The following is a 16,540-nucleotide window of genomic DNA, read 5'->3' as shown; positions in this document are numbered from 1 at the left end:
ATCATAGTGGACTAGATTTAAATGCTGCCTAATATGGCTTAATCTATTTTAAACTAGTTACTAAACTTCTTTGGAAATATATATTTACTGTCCACATCTATTTTAGCACTATAGCTGAGCTAGGAATTTATGCTATGTGTGATCAAATTTATCTTGTCAGACACATGAGCATTACTACACATTTCTTAGGTATTTTAGAGCAGAGTTTTCTGGTAACCATGTTTTTGATCATGTAATCAATTGAAAATAGAGAAAATATGGAATAAATCGGTGTATGGTAGTCATTTTTAGAGAATAAAATTATGGAGGAATAATTGACAAATACTTGGGTTCTTAAATGTGACAGTATCTTTAGACATAGTTAAAAATAAGAAGTCACAGAAAGGGTTGGGGATTTAGCTCAGTGGTAGAGCACTTGCCTAGCAAGTGCAAGGCCCTGGGTTTGGTCCCCAGCTCCGAAAAGAAGAAAAGAAAAAAAAAGAAAGAAGTCACAGAAAAGGAAATTAAAGTCTTAGAAGTATAGTGAAATAATATTTATTAAAATAAAAAACAGGATACATAATAGAGTCCATGACAGACAGGAAGTAAAATACTGATTTGATCTCTAGAAGGGAAATATCCCAATATTTACTTAGAATGCCATGCTTGAGAAAGATATTCATAGAAGGAAACAGAAAGTAATAAAGGACCATTCACCAAAATGCTTTGGGGAACAGAAGTCCAAACAAAACCATGATGTTACAAATGGGGGGAAAATGGATTAGGGAAGAAAATGTATTTGGAAGCTAAAACAGAAAAAAGTTCAATGACTACTTTATTCCTCTCAGTTATAGCTGTGCAGCCAAAACTGTTCTTGCTCAGGTTCACAATAAAAGACATATTTGTGCTTCAGGTGTGTATTTCTAATACTACAAGCTTATCCTTATCCCACACAGGATATGTTATCCATAATTGCAGAGAAAGGACAAGAATCAGATCACATATTCAAAATTCTACCTAAAGAATCACACTGGTCCCTGAGGTATAGGGTTGACAGTGACAACACATTGACTGGAACGAAGAATACGTGCTTATAACAGCATCGTTCTTAAAGATAAGGAAGGGTTTTACATCATCAACATTAACATCCCTCTAGAGATGCGTATGTCCTTTCTGTCCTTTTTTTTTTTTTTTTTGATTCTTTTTCTCAGAGCTGGGGACCGAACCCAGGGCCTTGCGCTTCCTAGGCAAGTGCTCTACCACTGAGCTAAATCCCCAACCCCCTTTCTGTCCTTGAGATTACATGAGGATGTCTGTTTCCTGGAGCTATGGACACATGGCGTCTTGATAAGAGGCATAGCATTTAAAAGTCTGACAACCTCAAAGATCCATCACAGAGACACTGGTGAACAACCTCTGTTGGAAGTTAACATCCTCATATATCAGATGGGCTTTAGTTTGGCATTACAAAAGTTTTCCTGATTTCACCTCTGACCATACCATGTGAAGTAATAGTGGAACAAGTTATAATAGTGGTAAAAGTGTGTTTCACAAAACACGTTTCAATAACACTTACCAAAAAATGTCCTTCAGAAATAACAGCTCAAAATGGCTAGTCCACCACTGATCAAGAATTGGTGTAAACAGGCGAAGGCTGGGCGGGGTGGGAATGGGGTTCCTGCGGTCAGCCAGGGGGACAGCACAGGAGGCAGCGGCTTCAGCAGAGCAGATTGTCGCTCGGCTGCAGGCACTGATGGAATGGATAGGTAACAGAAGACCACTTCTCTTCCTCCTCAGGGCTTCAGCATGACCGAGTCCTTCCTGCACCCCACCAGCAGCCCTAGTGAACACCGCCGGGCCGAGCATGGCAGCGGGCTGACCCGGACTCCCAGCTCCGAGGAGATCAGCCCTACAAAATTTCCTGGATTGTACCGGACGGGTGAGCCTTTGCCTCCCCATGACATCCTCCACGAGCCTCCTGATATCGTGTCAGATGATGAGAAAGACCATGGAAAGAAAAAAGGAAAATTTAAGAAAAAGGAGAAAAGGACTGAAGGGTACGCTGCCTTCCAGGAAGACAGCTCTGGAGATGAAGCTGAAAATCCTTCCAAGATGAAGAGGTCCAAGGGAATCCATGTGTTCAAAAAGCCCAGCTTCTCTAAAAAGAAGGAAAAGGATTTTAAAATCAAAGAAAAGCCCAAAGAAGAAAAGCATAAAGAGGAAAAGCATAAAGAAAAGAAATGTAAAGTCTTGATGGCAGCCGATGTTGTTAAAGAGTGGAAGGAGAAGAAGAAAAAGAAAAAGCCAACTCAGGAGTCAGAGGTGCCTCAGACGGACGCCCCAAGTCTCAGACCCATTTTCGGCGTTCCCTTGGCTGACGCAGTAGAGAGGACCATGATGTATGACGGCATCCGGCTGCCAGCTGTCTTCCGAGAGTGCGTGGACTACATGGAGCAGCACGGCATGAAGTGTGAAGGCATCTACCGAGTGTCAGGAGTCAAATCAAAGGTAGAGGAGCTGAAAGCAGCCTATGACCGAGAGGAGTCTCCAAACTTGGAAGAATATGAACCTAACACTGTAGCCAGCTTGCTGAAGCAGTATTTGAGAGACCTTCCCGAGAATTTGCTTACCAGAGAGCTTATGCCCCGATTTGAAGAGGCTTGTGGGAGGACCACAGAGACGGAGAAAGTGCAGGAGTTCCAGCGCTTGCTCAGGGAACTGCCCGAGTATAACCACCTTCTGCTTTCCTGGCTCATTGTGCACATGGACCACATCATTGCGAAGGAGATAGAAACCAAGATGAACATCCAGAACATCTCTCTAGTGCTGAGCCCAACTGTCCAGATCAGCAATCGGGTCCTGTATGTGCTTTTCACACATGTGCAAGAGCTCTTTGGCACCGTGGTCCTGAAGCAAGTAACAAGACCTCTGCGTTGGTCCAACACGGCCACAATGCCTACACTGCCAGAGACCCAAACAGGCATCAAGGAAGAGATCAGGAGACATGAGTTCCTTTTGAACTGTTTACATCGAGATCTGCAGCGCGGGATAAAGGACTTATCTAAAGAAGAAAGATTATGGGAAGTACAGAGGATTCTGACTGCCCTCAAGAGAAAGCTGAGGGAAGCTAAAAGACAAGAGTGTGAGACCAAGATTTCCCAGGACATAGCCAGCCTTTTGAAAGAGGATGTTTCCGAAGAAGAAACGAGCGAAAATGAGGAGGACATAAATATCCTCCTTGCCCAGGAGAATGAGATCCTGACTGAGCAGGAGGAGCTCCTGGCCATGGGGCAGTTTCTGCGTAGTCAGATCGCCTCGGAGAAAGAAAAGGTCCACTGCCTCCGAGCTGAGATTGCGGAGATCCAGAGTCACCAGCATGGCCGCAGCGAGACAGAGGAGCACTCTTCTGACAGCGAGTACGACAGCAAGGATGAGGAGGAGCTGCAGATCATTCTGGAAGACTTACAGAGGCAGAATGAAGAGTTAGAAATAAACAACAATCACTTGAACCAAGCAGTCAGTGAAGAGCGGGAGGCCATCGTTGAGCTCCGAGTGCAGCTCCGGTTGCTCCAGATGCAGGGAGCCAAGTCTGAGCAACAGCTCCAGGAGGAGGAGCCCGAGAGGCAAGGGGACACAGGCCCACTGCCCTGTGAGGGTGTCCCTGAGGTGATAGCAGCCAAGGAGCAGGTGAAGCCCTCGCCCAGCAAAGACCCGAAGGAGACGGATCTGAACTGCCCCGGCCCTGTGCATCATACTGTAAGCCAGAGTCCACTGCCTGTCCTGCCCGGCAGCGTTCTGTAAAGGCTCTCAGAGACGCTCACTCTTGCACACGTCTGACTCCGTGTCAGGCTCAGGTCCTGGGAGGGTGAAGCGGTGGACACTCGGTGGTGGGGGGCTTGCAGGGAACACAGGCATTTCCAGATAGTGTCAGTTTATTTGAAAATTAATTTTCTTTGATAAAAATAACTATTTTAACCCTTGAGTGGCTTCTTTTTAAACCAAAAAACTTTTTGCTTTTGTTGTTGTTGTTGTTGTTGTTCTTTAAATCACAGTAAAATCATGATCTCTTTCTTATCAAAGGGTGGGAACCAAACCAGGTCACTTCTGCGCCTGCCTTGTGGACGCTCGTGGTCTCACCAGCCCTGCAGGGTCCCTGGCCACTCTTGCTTGTGCCTTCCACACCTTTTGATGCAGATTGTTCAGTGGGGATCTGCCTCATATTCTCTGACTGGCCAAAAAGGCTCACGCTGGGGTTCCTTGTTCCTGCCCTGTGTGTACCACTTTTCTTTTCCAGCTCCGAGTCTGTCAATGTGAGTCAGGACGGCCCAGTTTGGTTGCAGAGGGAGATTACCATGCAGCCTGCCACCAGCCTGGGCAGGGCAGGCCACCCACTCACTGCCAGGGAGCAGCAAGGGCCTCTTCTCAGAGGTGACCCTGAGGTTGCAAAGGACGCTTCTCACACCAGAGTCCTTTTCCACACTGACCTTCCAGGAAAGTCACCTTCCACAGTGACTTCAGTTGCTAGCTTGGGCTGGGATACCCACACCTGTGCCAGGATAAGCCATGTAGATGCTGTCATGCACAACTTTCACCTGTCCATGTCATCTCAAGGGGCTGCTTAAGGACTCTGACAGAACTGAGCGGAAGGAAGGAAAGAATAACTGTAATTGACCCCACCTGGTGTTTGCCTCTAACCCAGACAAACTGCTCCCAGCCGTCTGGGAGGCCTGACTCTTAGGCAACCGGATTTCACTGTCAGATGAGTGGCCCCCAGGGAGGTCCCCTGTGGCTCTGAAGACAAATGCCACACTCTAAAGTGAGCAACAAACCCACAGGAGGGCTCTAGTCTACTCCTAGTTAGTATTTATTTCAGCACCTATTTTGTGCGATTTTTCATTAGCCTCTACCTATTGCACTGTTGTGACTTGTTGGCCATTATTTGATTTTTGTACAGTAAAAAAAGCTTTGTTATAGAAATCAGCATACTATTTTTTAAATCTGGAGAGAAGATATTATGGAGACTGGAAAGGTGGTCAGGTGTCAAATGCTACACCCGTCAGATGTGCGACACTCATTTTATATTTGCTGGCAATATTGAAGAATTCTTTTTGTTTGTGTAAACTCTAATTTCTATCAAGGTATCATGGGTTTTTAAAATTTCATTACAAATGTCTCAATGTTGGTTAACTAATTTTTGCCAGGACCATTATTAAGGAAATAAATTCAGCGACCTTTGAGAAAAAAAAATTGGTGTTCGATGTTGGATATTGCCCTCCCTACAGTAGATACATGAAATTGTTTTCATTCCCAATCAAAAAAAAAAAAAACTAACCAGCAATTTCACTTTATCTGAATATTCACACTGGTCCCTGAGGGATAAGATAGACACCAAACGATATATTAATTGGAATGAAGAACGGGTGCTTGTTATACCATCCCTGTTTCCTGGAACCATGGACTCATGATAAGATGCATGGCAGGTAAAAGTCTGACAAAGATTAGAATGTCACAAGATTCATCCCAAAGACACAGGTGAACAGCTTCTGTTGGAAGGTAAAATAATCACATAACAGATCGGCTTTAGTTTGGCATTACATATATTCCCACTTGTCCCCGCCAGCGGGGACCCAGTTATTCAGGGTCCCGAAGGGGCGCTACCCTTGGGCCTAAATGGGGGGCGAGAGAAGAAGGAGACCAAGCAAGATTCTGTTGTCAAGGTCTCGTTTATTGGGGTGAATGTTACAGCTTTTAAGGCTTTCAGGTAGGGGGAGTGTCCTTTGTGAAACACAGAGGAGGGGGAGGTGCGGATATAGGTAGTGATAGCTGGAGGCAAAGAGGTCAGGCGGTAGACGATGAGGTCAGGCGGTGGAGACACCGGGTGTTGATTCAGGAGGTAACAGGTATCTGCTAAGGGAGCTGAGGCATCCCTTGAATGTTATCTTCCTGTGCCATAAATTCATGGGAGAGGCTTTCATTCAACAATCTCAAGACTTAAGGCAGTCATCTTAGGGGTGAGTCTCTGTGGCCAAACAGCCCAAAGTCACCTAGCCACTTTGAGCCATGCAGTCAAAAAGCGGCTAGGCCCAAATCCAATACGGCTCCGTGCATCTCCCCCATTTTTCTTTTATAAAAAACCATTAGGTGGAAGTAGTCCCCCCATTTTTCTTTTATAAAAGACCATTAGGTGGAAGTAGTGGTCTGAGAGAGATCAGACATGCCTCACAGAGTGCCCAGCTCGGCCATGGTGAGCCACTCATGCAGTTAGGACTGCACCCCAATGGCTAGGAATGAACTTATGCTGTAACACACCGTTCTGGGCTATACGTGTGTGTTATTGGGGGAGAAACTGGGCAGAGGAGCATTTGACCGGCCCGCACGTTTAAACGGGGTGTAGCCACCTCTGTCTTAGGATCGACCTCTCAAACCCCAGCCTCTCTGTCATAGGACCACCTTGTCGCCCTCAAGGCTCCATGTCTAGATTGGTCAAGGGTCAGAGGAAGTTGCCCGTCACTGAGGAAAGCTACATTGGATCATCTTCTCATTCCTCTTACTTGAGCCCAGGGGCGAAAGAGTAGGAGCCAGATGGCATTAATATAAAAGATTGTGGAAATTGAGCCTCTCCCGATGATAAGTAGTGGGCACCTCATCTGGTTCTCCTCAGCTGCTATGGCCATACCACCAAGGACCTAGTCAAGCCTCTCCTGTAATAAAATTTAGAATTCCCAATTGTTAGCAACTACTCCAGAAAGTTCACCCACTGTGCTTGCCTAACAATAGATTGGGAGAGGGTAGCTCCAGACACTGCAGACACAATGGCTGCAGCAGTAATGGCTGCTACAATAGCAGCGAAAGTGCCAAGGTCTTTCCCAGGACAGTTCAGGATCGGCCATCCTTCTCTGGAACAACCAGCAGGCAATGGAACCATGTCTGAGATCTGCAAAACCAGGGCAGAGTTCCCCAGTCCACAGCAGCTTCCACCAAGCAACAGTGCACAGAGGGTCGGAGCGCAGGCCGTGGTGGGACGGGACACAATGACTGCAGTAACGCCAGAATTTCTGTGATGACAAAAGATGAGTGGGAATCCTCCATATTCCTCCAAGGACACAGGAATGACTCCATGGACCCGAACCAGGAGAGCTGAATCTTCATGCTCCCAGGATCAGCAAGTCTCACCAGCCACTCGGGCAGCTGGCACACTCCTATAGCCTCCTGTAGAAAAAACACAAAGATTCCCTCTTCCCCATATAAAATATCTGAACAGGATCATGCCAATATGTGGATCTTTCTATTTCACCTAGGCAGAAGTATGCTTAGTTGTAGGGTGCCATAAACTCAGAGTGTTCCTTGGCATCCAAATTTTAAAATTGAAATAAAAGGAGCATATTTTAGCATACAGGGATAACTCCCCTTTTTATTTATTAAAATATTGTTAAAATATTATTTATTAAGATAAGTCCTTGAGGATTAAATTGAGGACACTGAGCACTTGTATTTATAAATTGACTTTTATACCAAATTATTGTCTCCAGCATTATTGTTTTGGATATATAAAGAATGAGATTTTTTGACTAACTGTTTCTATATAAGGCCTATAATCTGCCTGGTATCATTGTCCTCCCTTGCTAAGTAAGGTGTCCAGGCAATCCAGTTTGAGTTCTTAAATGGCCTATAAAGGAACAGTACTTAGTGCTCTTAACCACTGAGCCATCTCTCTAGCCCCTCACCAGCTTTATTTACCTAAACATAAGCATTAATTAGAGATGCCAAATCCTATAAATATTGTCCAGATTTGGTCGCACTAGAAATCCCTGAGCCGGCAGGGTGAGGCTGGGTGTTGAAAGTAAGCAAATGGAGTCTTCCTCTTTTCAAGAGGGTGTGTTATCAACTCTATTACCATTTTTAAAGAGCTGGGTCTATGGTTTTGTTTAGTTGTCTGAGCCAGAGCACTGAAAGGACAGTGAGTTGTCAGACAATTCACACTGAAATCACTCATTGATTTTAAGTAGAAAACCTGTCTCTAATATAGCATTAAGTAATTGTATAATTTGAGGGCTAGTAGTATCTAAAAAGGGAAACTGTAAACCATAACCCATACATTGGCTATCAGTATATGACTTAAAAGCTTGATTTTTTTTTAAAAACAGTGGCTACAGCACGTAATTTAAAAATCTGTGCTAAAGCAGGGGAAACTGAAGAGAATAAACAAGTGATCCAATCATACATGTAGCCTTTTCATTAGATGAACCACCTATAAATACAGCAAGCTCATTTCTTATGGGTTGTATGTGAAAGATCTCACGCAGAGAGACCCTTACTCAAGTCTTGGGAAATCGCGGACCCCAGACACAGAGAGACCATTTTGGATGTAATAAGCAAAGGCGAGGTTTATTACGGAGACCTATTACAGAGATCTCCGGGCCGACACATATCCCACGCAGGAGACAGAGGTGTCGACCCCGAGAGGCTGGGAAAAAGAGTATTTAAAGGCAGAGGCTGTGAGCACCAGGGGATGGGGGATGTCAAAGGGGAATGCACCACAAGTTACAAGATTGTTTTATGGCTCCAGGAGATAAGGGGACGCCAGAAGGTTTTATGGCCCCCTGGTTCCTGGAACAGAGCTACTAAATCAGGAGAAGGGTAGGGTCTTCAGGTCCTCATTATTTTTAAAATTTTGTCAAAATTGATGAAGCATCTGTTTTGAAACACCTCTGGTTAGGCTTGGGCTGCCCGGTTTCTTGGAGTGCTCTCTGCAGGACACAATGGCTGAAAAGCACAAGTAGGGGCTTATCAGGGTCTGGAGGACATCTGGTTAAAGTATGACTCTGAGTAAGCTGGGGGGATGTCTTTGGATGGTTTATGGCTCAGTCCTCGATAGCCTGAGCTGGATCTTGCATTCCTTTTCTTTATCTTTATGGCCTGTTATTCCTGGCGGCAGGGCTTAGCCCTGAGTTTGTGGCTTTTGGGGCTAACCCTTTTAATTTTTATATTTCTAAACCTAGAATTCATATAATTTTCTTTTCATTCCTGTCTTCTCCTACTAAATAATTCTAATCTTAGAATTTTGATATCAAGTCTTATTTGGTCTCACCAGTTGTCCTAACTGACTGGTACTGTTGTCTCACAACCATCAACCGCACAGCACCCACTCAATTTTACCAAAAGCAATTAACCTGTTTGTCACGCAGGAGCCAAAAACTAAAACCAAGAAAATTATTAATAATGGCCCAGCTGTAGCAGAGAGTAGGGTAGTCATCCAGGGAGATCTACTAAACTAGCTCTCGAACCATCTCTTATGTGTTTTTTTTTTGTCTGTCTTTGTCTAACCTTTTTCTAAGTTTATTTATGGAGTCTTTAATTACTCCTGAATGGTCTGTATAGAAGCAACATTTTTCTTTCAGTATAGCACACAGACTCCTTCTTTAAGGAATATCAGGTCTAATCTTTTTCTATTTCGAAGGACTACCTCTGAGAGGGAGGTTAGGTATTCTTGGAGGTCAGCTAAAAAGTCTTTCATTCTTTTTATATCTGAGTCAATGGCAGTTCTGAATTCTCTATAAGCTTTGTATTGTAGGGCAACAGCAGATGTCCTTGTGCTGCCCTTGCAGCACCTAGATAGCCCTAGCCCTAAGTAATTCTCAACTCTTTTTTTTATTAAGTTTTTAGCATCAGGATTCTATCTGGACACTATCTGAACCTATATATCAAGGTCATGACTGTCTTTCAGAACTTTTAAACTTATACAGGTTGTGATCCCTGAGGCACAGTCCCAAGAAGTGTTAGGAGTACTAACATATGTAATGTTACATCATTTGTAATAGAAATCAAGCCTATCCCCACACCTATCTCGATGGAACCAGGACAAACATGACTGAATTTCTCTCTAGGTCCCAGCTCTCAGCCCTAACAGCTAGTACACGGCTGGTGAGGGCTGAGAATTGACGGCTGTCAGGGTGGTCAGCAGCACCAGGTATGGTCCTTTCCAGCGAGGCTCGAGTGTCTGGGCTCAGTGTAGCTGCAATCTCCGACCTGGAACTGATGGGATGTCTCAGGGGTCTCCGGGGCATAGGCTGCTGTCAGCTGTGAGCAGATTTTTTTCTGTATCACCTGTAGGTCTTTTAGCCTGGCACACAAATCATTATTACTATGGCACTATGACATGTTGGTTCAGTAACATCATCTAATACAGTGAGGGGAGCTGAGGCCCCATATAAGATCTCAAAGGGGGTAAGGCTGAATTTGGAAGGGATATTTCTTGCTCTGAAGAGAGCAAGAGGGAAGGAGTGTCACCCAGTCTGTGCCAGTCTCCATGGTCAATTTGTTCAGGGTCTCTTTTAGAGTTCTATTTATTTACTCTACCTGTCTTGAACTTTGAGGTCTGTAAATATAATGTAATTTCCAATCGACCTCTAAATATTTGGCCACACCCTGGCTTACCTTGGCAACGAAAGTAGGGCCATTGTCTGACCAGATTACCTTGGGCATTCCAGACCTGGGGAAGATTTCTTCCAGTATCTTCTTGATGATTGTAGAGGCCGTCTCTTGTTTGGTGAGGAAAGCTTCTATCTATTCTTGAAGAAGTATCTACAAGCACTAGGAGATACTTGTGATTATATTTTTCTGGTTTTATCTCAGTGAAGTTCACTTCGACTTTTTACTAAACTCTCTAAGTCTCTTTGTCCTGTTTGTTTGTTAAGCATTTACTTATTGACATATCTTATATTTTTTACTGTCTCTCTGGCTAAAATCTTAAAGTCTATTATATACACTTAACTATTTGGACAAATTTTTTATCTCTTAAATGAGTCCATTTTTTAATTTGGCAAAGTGAGTCTTTTGTTTGTTCTCTGGGGGGTATAGCTTTCTCCCCAAGTGTGTCATTGTCCTTTTATCTTTTAAACAACTTGGGCCTTTTCTTCTGTTGTACATTCTAAGTGAGGCCATCCCTTAGTCCAATCTCAGTTCCCAGTGGCTGTCTCTTGTAGGCCTGTAACCAGGATAGGCTCCTGTATAGCCATTTCTCGAGCCACTTTATCTGTTTTGTTACTGTCCCATGTCACTGAATCTCTTTCCTCCTGATATCCTGAGCAATGAATAGTACTCACAGTTGTTGGCTTCATCAGGGCATCTAAGAGATGGCAAAGGCATCTTTGGCGCTGATGTGCTGGGGGGTTGGGGTTCAGCCATTCTAGTTGACATTGTGTTGTCCACCATGGCAGCACCCACTTGTCTCTGACCTTCATTCATGAAGAGAACTGTTCCCGTCTGTGGACAAGGTCCTCAGCTTTCAGCAGGGGTCAATCAGCCAGTCGCAGAGGTCTTTCCTCCACCCATGTGCTTCTGTCAGTGTTTGACACTCGTGCTGTGGTGGCTCCAGGTCCGGATTGGGCAGCAAGGTGACCAGATTGTCCCCAACCGGTGGAGAATCTAGTCCATGGCAGCTGACCAGTGGTCCCATCTTTGGACACTCTATCAGCCACTCTATCACAGTTTAAGTCCTGGATTGGGTGATAATTGTTAGTGCCCGGCTGGCAGGAGTGATGTGTTCCAAGCAGAAAAGCACTAAGCCATTCATCGCCCAGCATCAGTTACTGGTGTACTGAGACAGGTCTTAAGCTCCACATACACAGTCTATAGATATGTATACACATGGCCTCATCCAGCCATTTCAGCCACGCAAGCCAATTTGGAGAGCAATTTTCTCATGAGCAAGGGATAGGGGCAGTCAGGGATGACCATGAAGTAGTGGGTGGGTTACCCGGCCCACGCCAAGGTCCACTGTTCTTTGGGCAGTCCATAAGTATTGTTCGTTGCCAGTAGCTCTTTGTACTCAAGGTCTTTGGATATTGGCCCACTGGAGCATAGGAGCACAGAGCATTGGGTCCCTGTATCCACAAAACAACTGGGCGGGCTTCCCTTATATCTCTGTGCATAGCTAGCACCAAGAGGCTCTCCAGTGTCCCCTCTTGTTCTTTCTGGGGCAGTCCCTGACCCAATGTCCTTTTTCTTCGTATTAGGCACACTGATCTTTAGCCAGGAATTCTCTTCTGTTGCCAGGTACTATCTTCCTAGGTTCCCTAACTACTGTGGCCAGTATATGTTCCTCTCTTGTCTTTTATCTCTCTTTAGCTCTTTAACTTCTTCTTCTTTTTGTCTCTTTTCTTCCCTAGCTTTCTGTTCTTTTTATCTCTTTCTTTTTTAACCTTACTTTCTCTGTAACTTATACTAACTCTCAGCAACTTAACTTAACCCTTTAAATTTCTGTAACATTCTCTTTATATCCTTTCCTTATCTTAGCCAGATTGGTGGGGCATTTTCTAGCCCCTCAGAGACCCACTCTTGGAGCCTGGCGGCAGACCTGGAGCACTCCCTACCTTCAGGCGTCTGAAGAGAGCAGGCAGAAGTGAGGGCCTTCCATCCATCTCTGGAACACTTTTTCTGGCCTCTAGTAGGATTCTGTCTTTCCTCGGTGGTAAAGGAGACCTGTAACAGTTACTAACAAGCATCTTAAATGGGATGGTGGAAAACAAGAGAATCTTGAGAATAGAGGTCCACTGAAGAGGGCAAACAGCATTTAGTCACACAGCTAAGCCAGGAGGCTTTCTTGGGACAAAAAGACCTTGTGTCTGTGAAACAGAAAAGTGAGCAGAGGGGCAGCCTATCTGCTACCGGCTGTCTCTCTGGACTTAGATTTTCCCTTAAGGAGTACCTCCCTTTAGTGCCAGCTCAGTGGCTTTATCGCTCAAGAGACCCATCCTCTAAATGGCACTAGGCTTCCAGTAAGAACTAATAACAAAAGGATGGAGAGACGTTAGAACCTGGGTGTTAGATACTAAGCAGCTGACAAAAGAATTGTAACCAGTTTACCTGGGGCTTCTTGTCTCTTACATCTAATAAGGAGATTGTTAATACTATAGTACCAACCTTTAATAATAAAAAAACTATAGCTCTCTCCATGTCTCTGAATATCAGGACTGCAGTAGTAGTCCTTCACCAAACTGTCTCAGTGGGCTAAAGGCCCATGGAAAAGAAAACATTAATCCTGACCTTGGCCACAGCCAAAGCCTGAATTTTAAATTCTGACTGGCAAAACAAAACAAAGTTCTTCATGGTTTGTTGTAGATTCTTTGAAACTATTTTAGGGGCTTCTCTGTCCCCCAACCTGGGACATTTCGACCACAGGGGCAGGAACTGGCTGCTGTGGGGATAGGATCAAAGGCATTCTCCATGCTAATGATGACCAGTGAGAAAAGTAATTTAATGCTGGAGACTGGCTACTCTCTTGGAATAGGGCCAGCAGATAAGGCAGGCTCCCTAAAGAACTTTTCTTAATGAGCACTCTCTTTCTGTGAGCAAGAGTTGAAGGTCTGGCCACTAAAAGCAGAAATTCCTTTCTTGTTCTTGTTTTCCTTAGAGTCCTCCCCCACCTCACTCTCAGTCTTTTTAGATCATTCTTCTTGTAGCATTTCTAACACAGCCTGTCCCTTTTTTATAGCCTGTTGACAGCATTTCTGATCTTTTAGGCAGCTATGCACTAAGTGCCATACCGGCTGAAACTCCGCCTTTAAGATTCCTTGTTCCCAAGCAAAATTTAAATCCTTTTCTAGCTTATCTCAGCTGTCCACTGTGAGATTCCCAGAGATCGAGAACCAAGGTGTAGCAATTTACTAAGAAATCTCTCTATAGTGTTTCTTTTTACCTTAAGCCTTTTCCTTTTAAACAGCTCTTGAAGAGCCAGAAAAATTGGGTGAGACTTGAGAAGTCCCCATGCTCGCTGCAGCAGCTCCTCAGCTAATTTTGCTCCCCCTACTGTGTGTTGCGAGCACAAGCACAGATAAAACACTATGTTTTAAAAATTAACGTTGGCTATCAACCAACACACCTCCACTAGAGCAGGGTCAATAAAATTAAGTTTTCTACTCACTATACATGTTTTATAGCAGAAGGCCTAATCTGGGGAACTTTTTTATTTACAAGCGGTTTCTTCCTCAAGGCTTTTGTTAATGTCTTTTTACACAACTGTTAACAGCAGCTAGGCTGATCAAGGGGAGTAAAGGGAGGGGCCTCTCTCCTTGGGGAGGAGGCTCAAGAGAGAAAGACAAAACTCCCTGGCAGAAAACAATTTCTCTCAAGCAAATTATTTTTAACTTTTAACTTAAGCACCAAGAGGACCAAGTAAAACTCTTTGACGAACAAAGCAAACAGTTTCATGATTTCAAACACAGTCGTCAGTCCAAGATTTTAAACACAGTCATCAGTCCAAATTCAAAGTGAAACAAAAGCCAAAAAGACACTCGACAATACCACAGAAAACAAGCCAGACAAACGAGACCAAGACAAAGCATCCTATAACCAATTTCCACAGATGTCTGGTACCTTCAGTACCTGGCCCAAACTGCAGCTTAACCTTAGCTGCTTCTGGGATACCAAACACAGAAACAGAATACAGACAACAGACACTAACACGTATTCCACTTCCACTCTCTAAGCACTGACCAGAGTGAGACTCCACGTCCACTCTCTAAGCACTGACCAGAGTGAGACTCCACGTCCACTCTCTAAGCACTGACCAGAGTGAGACTCCACGTCCACTCTCTAAGTACTGACCAGAGTGAGACTCCACTTCCACTCTCTAAGCACTGACCAGAGTGAGACTCCACGTCCACTCTCTAAGTACTGACCAGAGTGAGATTCCACGTCCACTCTCTAAGTACTGACCAGAGTGAGATTCCACGTCCACTCTCTAAGCACTGACCAGAGTGAGACTCCACGTCCACTCTCTAAGCACTGACCAGAGTGAGATTCCACGTCCACTCTCTAAGTACTGACCAGAGTGAGATTCCATTTCCACTCTCTAAGTACTGACCAGAGTGAGACTCCACGTCCACTCTCTAAGTACTGACCAGAGTGAGACTCCACCGGTACCGAGACACACACATATACACACACGGCGGAACCAAAACAGAGACAGACACAGAATGACAAATGCGGCGCCGCTCACACAGAAACACTCAGACAAACATCCAACTCACCTCCAAGGGGTCTTCGGAGTCTGGGGTGGTCGCGCAGATCCCGGACGAGCCCCCATTCTGAAAGATCTCACGCAGAGAGACCCTTACTCAAGTCTTGGGAAATCGCGGACCCCAGACACAGAGAGACCATTTTGGATGTAATAAGCAAAGGCGAGGTTTATTACGGAGACCTATTACAGAGATCTCCGGGCCGACACATATCCCACGCAGGAGACAGAGGTGTCGACCCCGAGAGGCTGGGAAAAAGAGTATTTAAAGGCAGAGGCTGTGAGCACCAGGGGATGGGGGATGTCAAAGGGGAATGCACCACAAGTTACAAGATTGTTTTATGGCTCCAGGAGATAAGGGGACGCCAGAAGGTTTTATGGCCCCCTGGTTCCTGGAACAGAGCTACTAAATCAGGAGAAGGGTAGGGTCTTCAGGTCCTCATTATTTTTAAAATTTTGTCAAAATTGATGAAGCATCTGTTTTGAAACACCTCTGGTTAGGCTTGGGCTGCCCGGTTTCTTGGAGTGCTCTCTGCAGGACACAATGGCTGAAAAGCACAAGTAGGGGCTTATCAGGGTCTGGAGGACATCTGGTTAAAGTATGACTCTGAGTAAGCTGGGGGGATGTCTTTGGATGGTTTATGGCTCAGTCCTCGATAGCCTGAGCTGGATCTTGCATTCCTTTTCTTTATCTTTATGGCCTGTTATTCCTGGCGGCAGGGCTTAGCCCTGAGTTTGTGGCTTTTGGGGCTAACCCTTTTAATTTTTATATTTCTAAACCTAGAATTCATATAATTTTCTTTTCAGTATGCACAAATTTATAGGAAATACAAAAGCATGCAAAGAGTAAAATTATCAATTTTGCCTGAGATTTGTATAGGTGATAGGCCAAATATCAGTATTTTGTAATAACCAATTTAATTGCTGTTTGGAATAAGATATGTTTTACCAGGTTTCTTTTTTAAAATACTTCCATGACTCTAGTCTACAATTCTGTATTAACACAACTGAAGCTTTATCTCCAATGAGGATAACAAAGGAAGGCTTAAGTCCTCTGGTAAGGTGAGGTAGTTAGCCAATTAACATATCCTTAGAAGCTTAAAATTAGCTTCAAATATTCTTTTCTGGAGTAGTGCAACAGCTACTCCCCAAATATTGGAGACCCAGAAGGGTCTTGTTGCGGCTGAAAACATTCTATGAATGTAAACTTCTTGTGCCGTAAATTACAGGGAGAGGCTTTTGATCCTACAATCTAAGGCTAAGGCCAAACAGTGACAAGGCAACCAGGCCCATGTCACATGTTATCTAGAATGACTTCATCTAAATTACAATTTTAAGCCAACTTTCTGTTACCAATGTTACACCTTTTTAACCATATCTAATAACTTAAAAGCCAATAGTACATAACCAAGGTGTGTAGAGCATATATATACATTTAAAACCAATCAGAAACAAAATTGAAGTGGCTATATATGTCCAGCAGACTTAGGCTTCTAGCTACAGATGTAGGCTCCAAAAGCCAATTGAAACTGTTTTTATTTATTG

At 44.3% G+C, this 16,540-nt stretch overlaps 1 protein-coding gene and 1 long non-coding RNA gene across 4 annotated transcripts in view; one reads left to right on the top strand and one right to left on the bottom strand.

The window, feature by feature from the left end:
- Ralbp1l1 (ralA binding protein 1 like 1) overlaps positions 1–3,954 on the top strand; it is a 44,596-nt gene extending 40,642 nt beyond the window's left edge. For all 3 annotated transcript variants that reach the window (XM_087578212.1, XM_087578213.1, NM_001447273.1), the window contains 1 exon segment: positions 1,777–3,954. In XM_087578212.1, the coding sequence (XP_087434338.1) occupies positions 1,777–3,780 (2,004 nt within the window). In that variant the 3' untranslated portion in view covers positions 3,781–3,954.
- Positions 3,955–8,345: 4,391 nt separating this feature from the next.
- On the bottom strand, positions 8,346–15,258 carry LOC148002151 (uncharacterized). The gene is made up of 2 exons (XR_015634575.1): positions 14,606–15,258; positions 8,346–14,571 (listed from the first exon to the last, which is right to left on the bottom strand). It is a non-coding gene; the product is annotated as an uncharacterized LOC148002151 (long non-coding RNA).
- Positions 15,259–16,540: the final 1,282 nt, after the last annotated feature.

The sequence above is a fragment of the Rattus norvegicus genome, chromosome 12 (assembly GCF_021556685.1).
Source record: "Rattus norvegicus strain SHRSP/BbbUtx chromosome 12, alternate assembly SHRSP_T2T, whole genome shotgun sequence".
Classification (NCBI taxonomy): Eukaryota; Metazoa; Chordata; class Mammalia; order Rodentia; family Muridae; genus Rattus; species Rattus norvegicus.
Note: the sequence above shows the minus strand (reverse complement) of the source record. Positions and strands in the feature narration are given on the sequence as shown.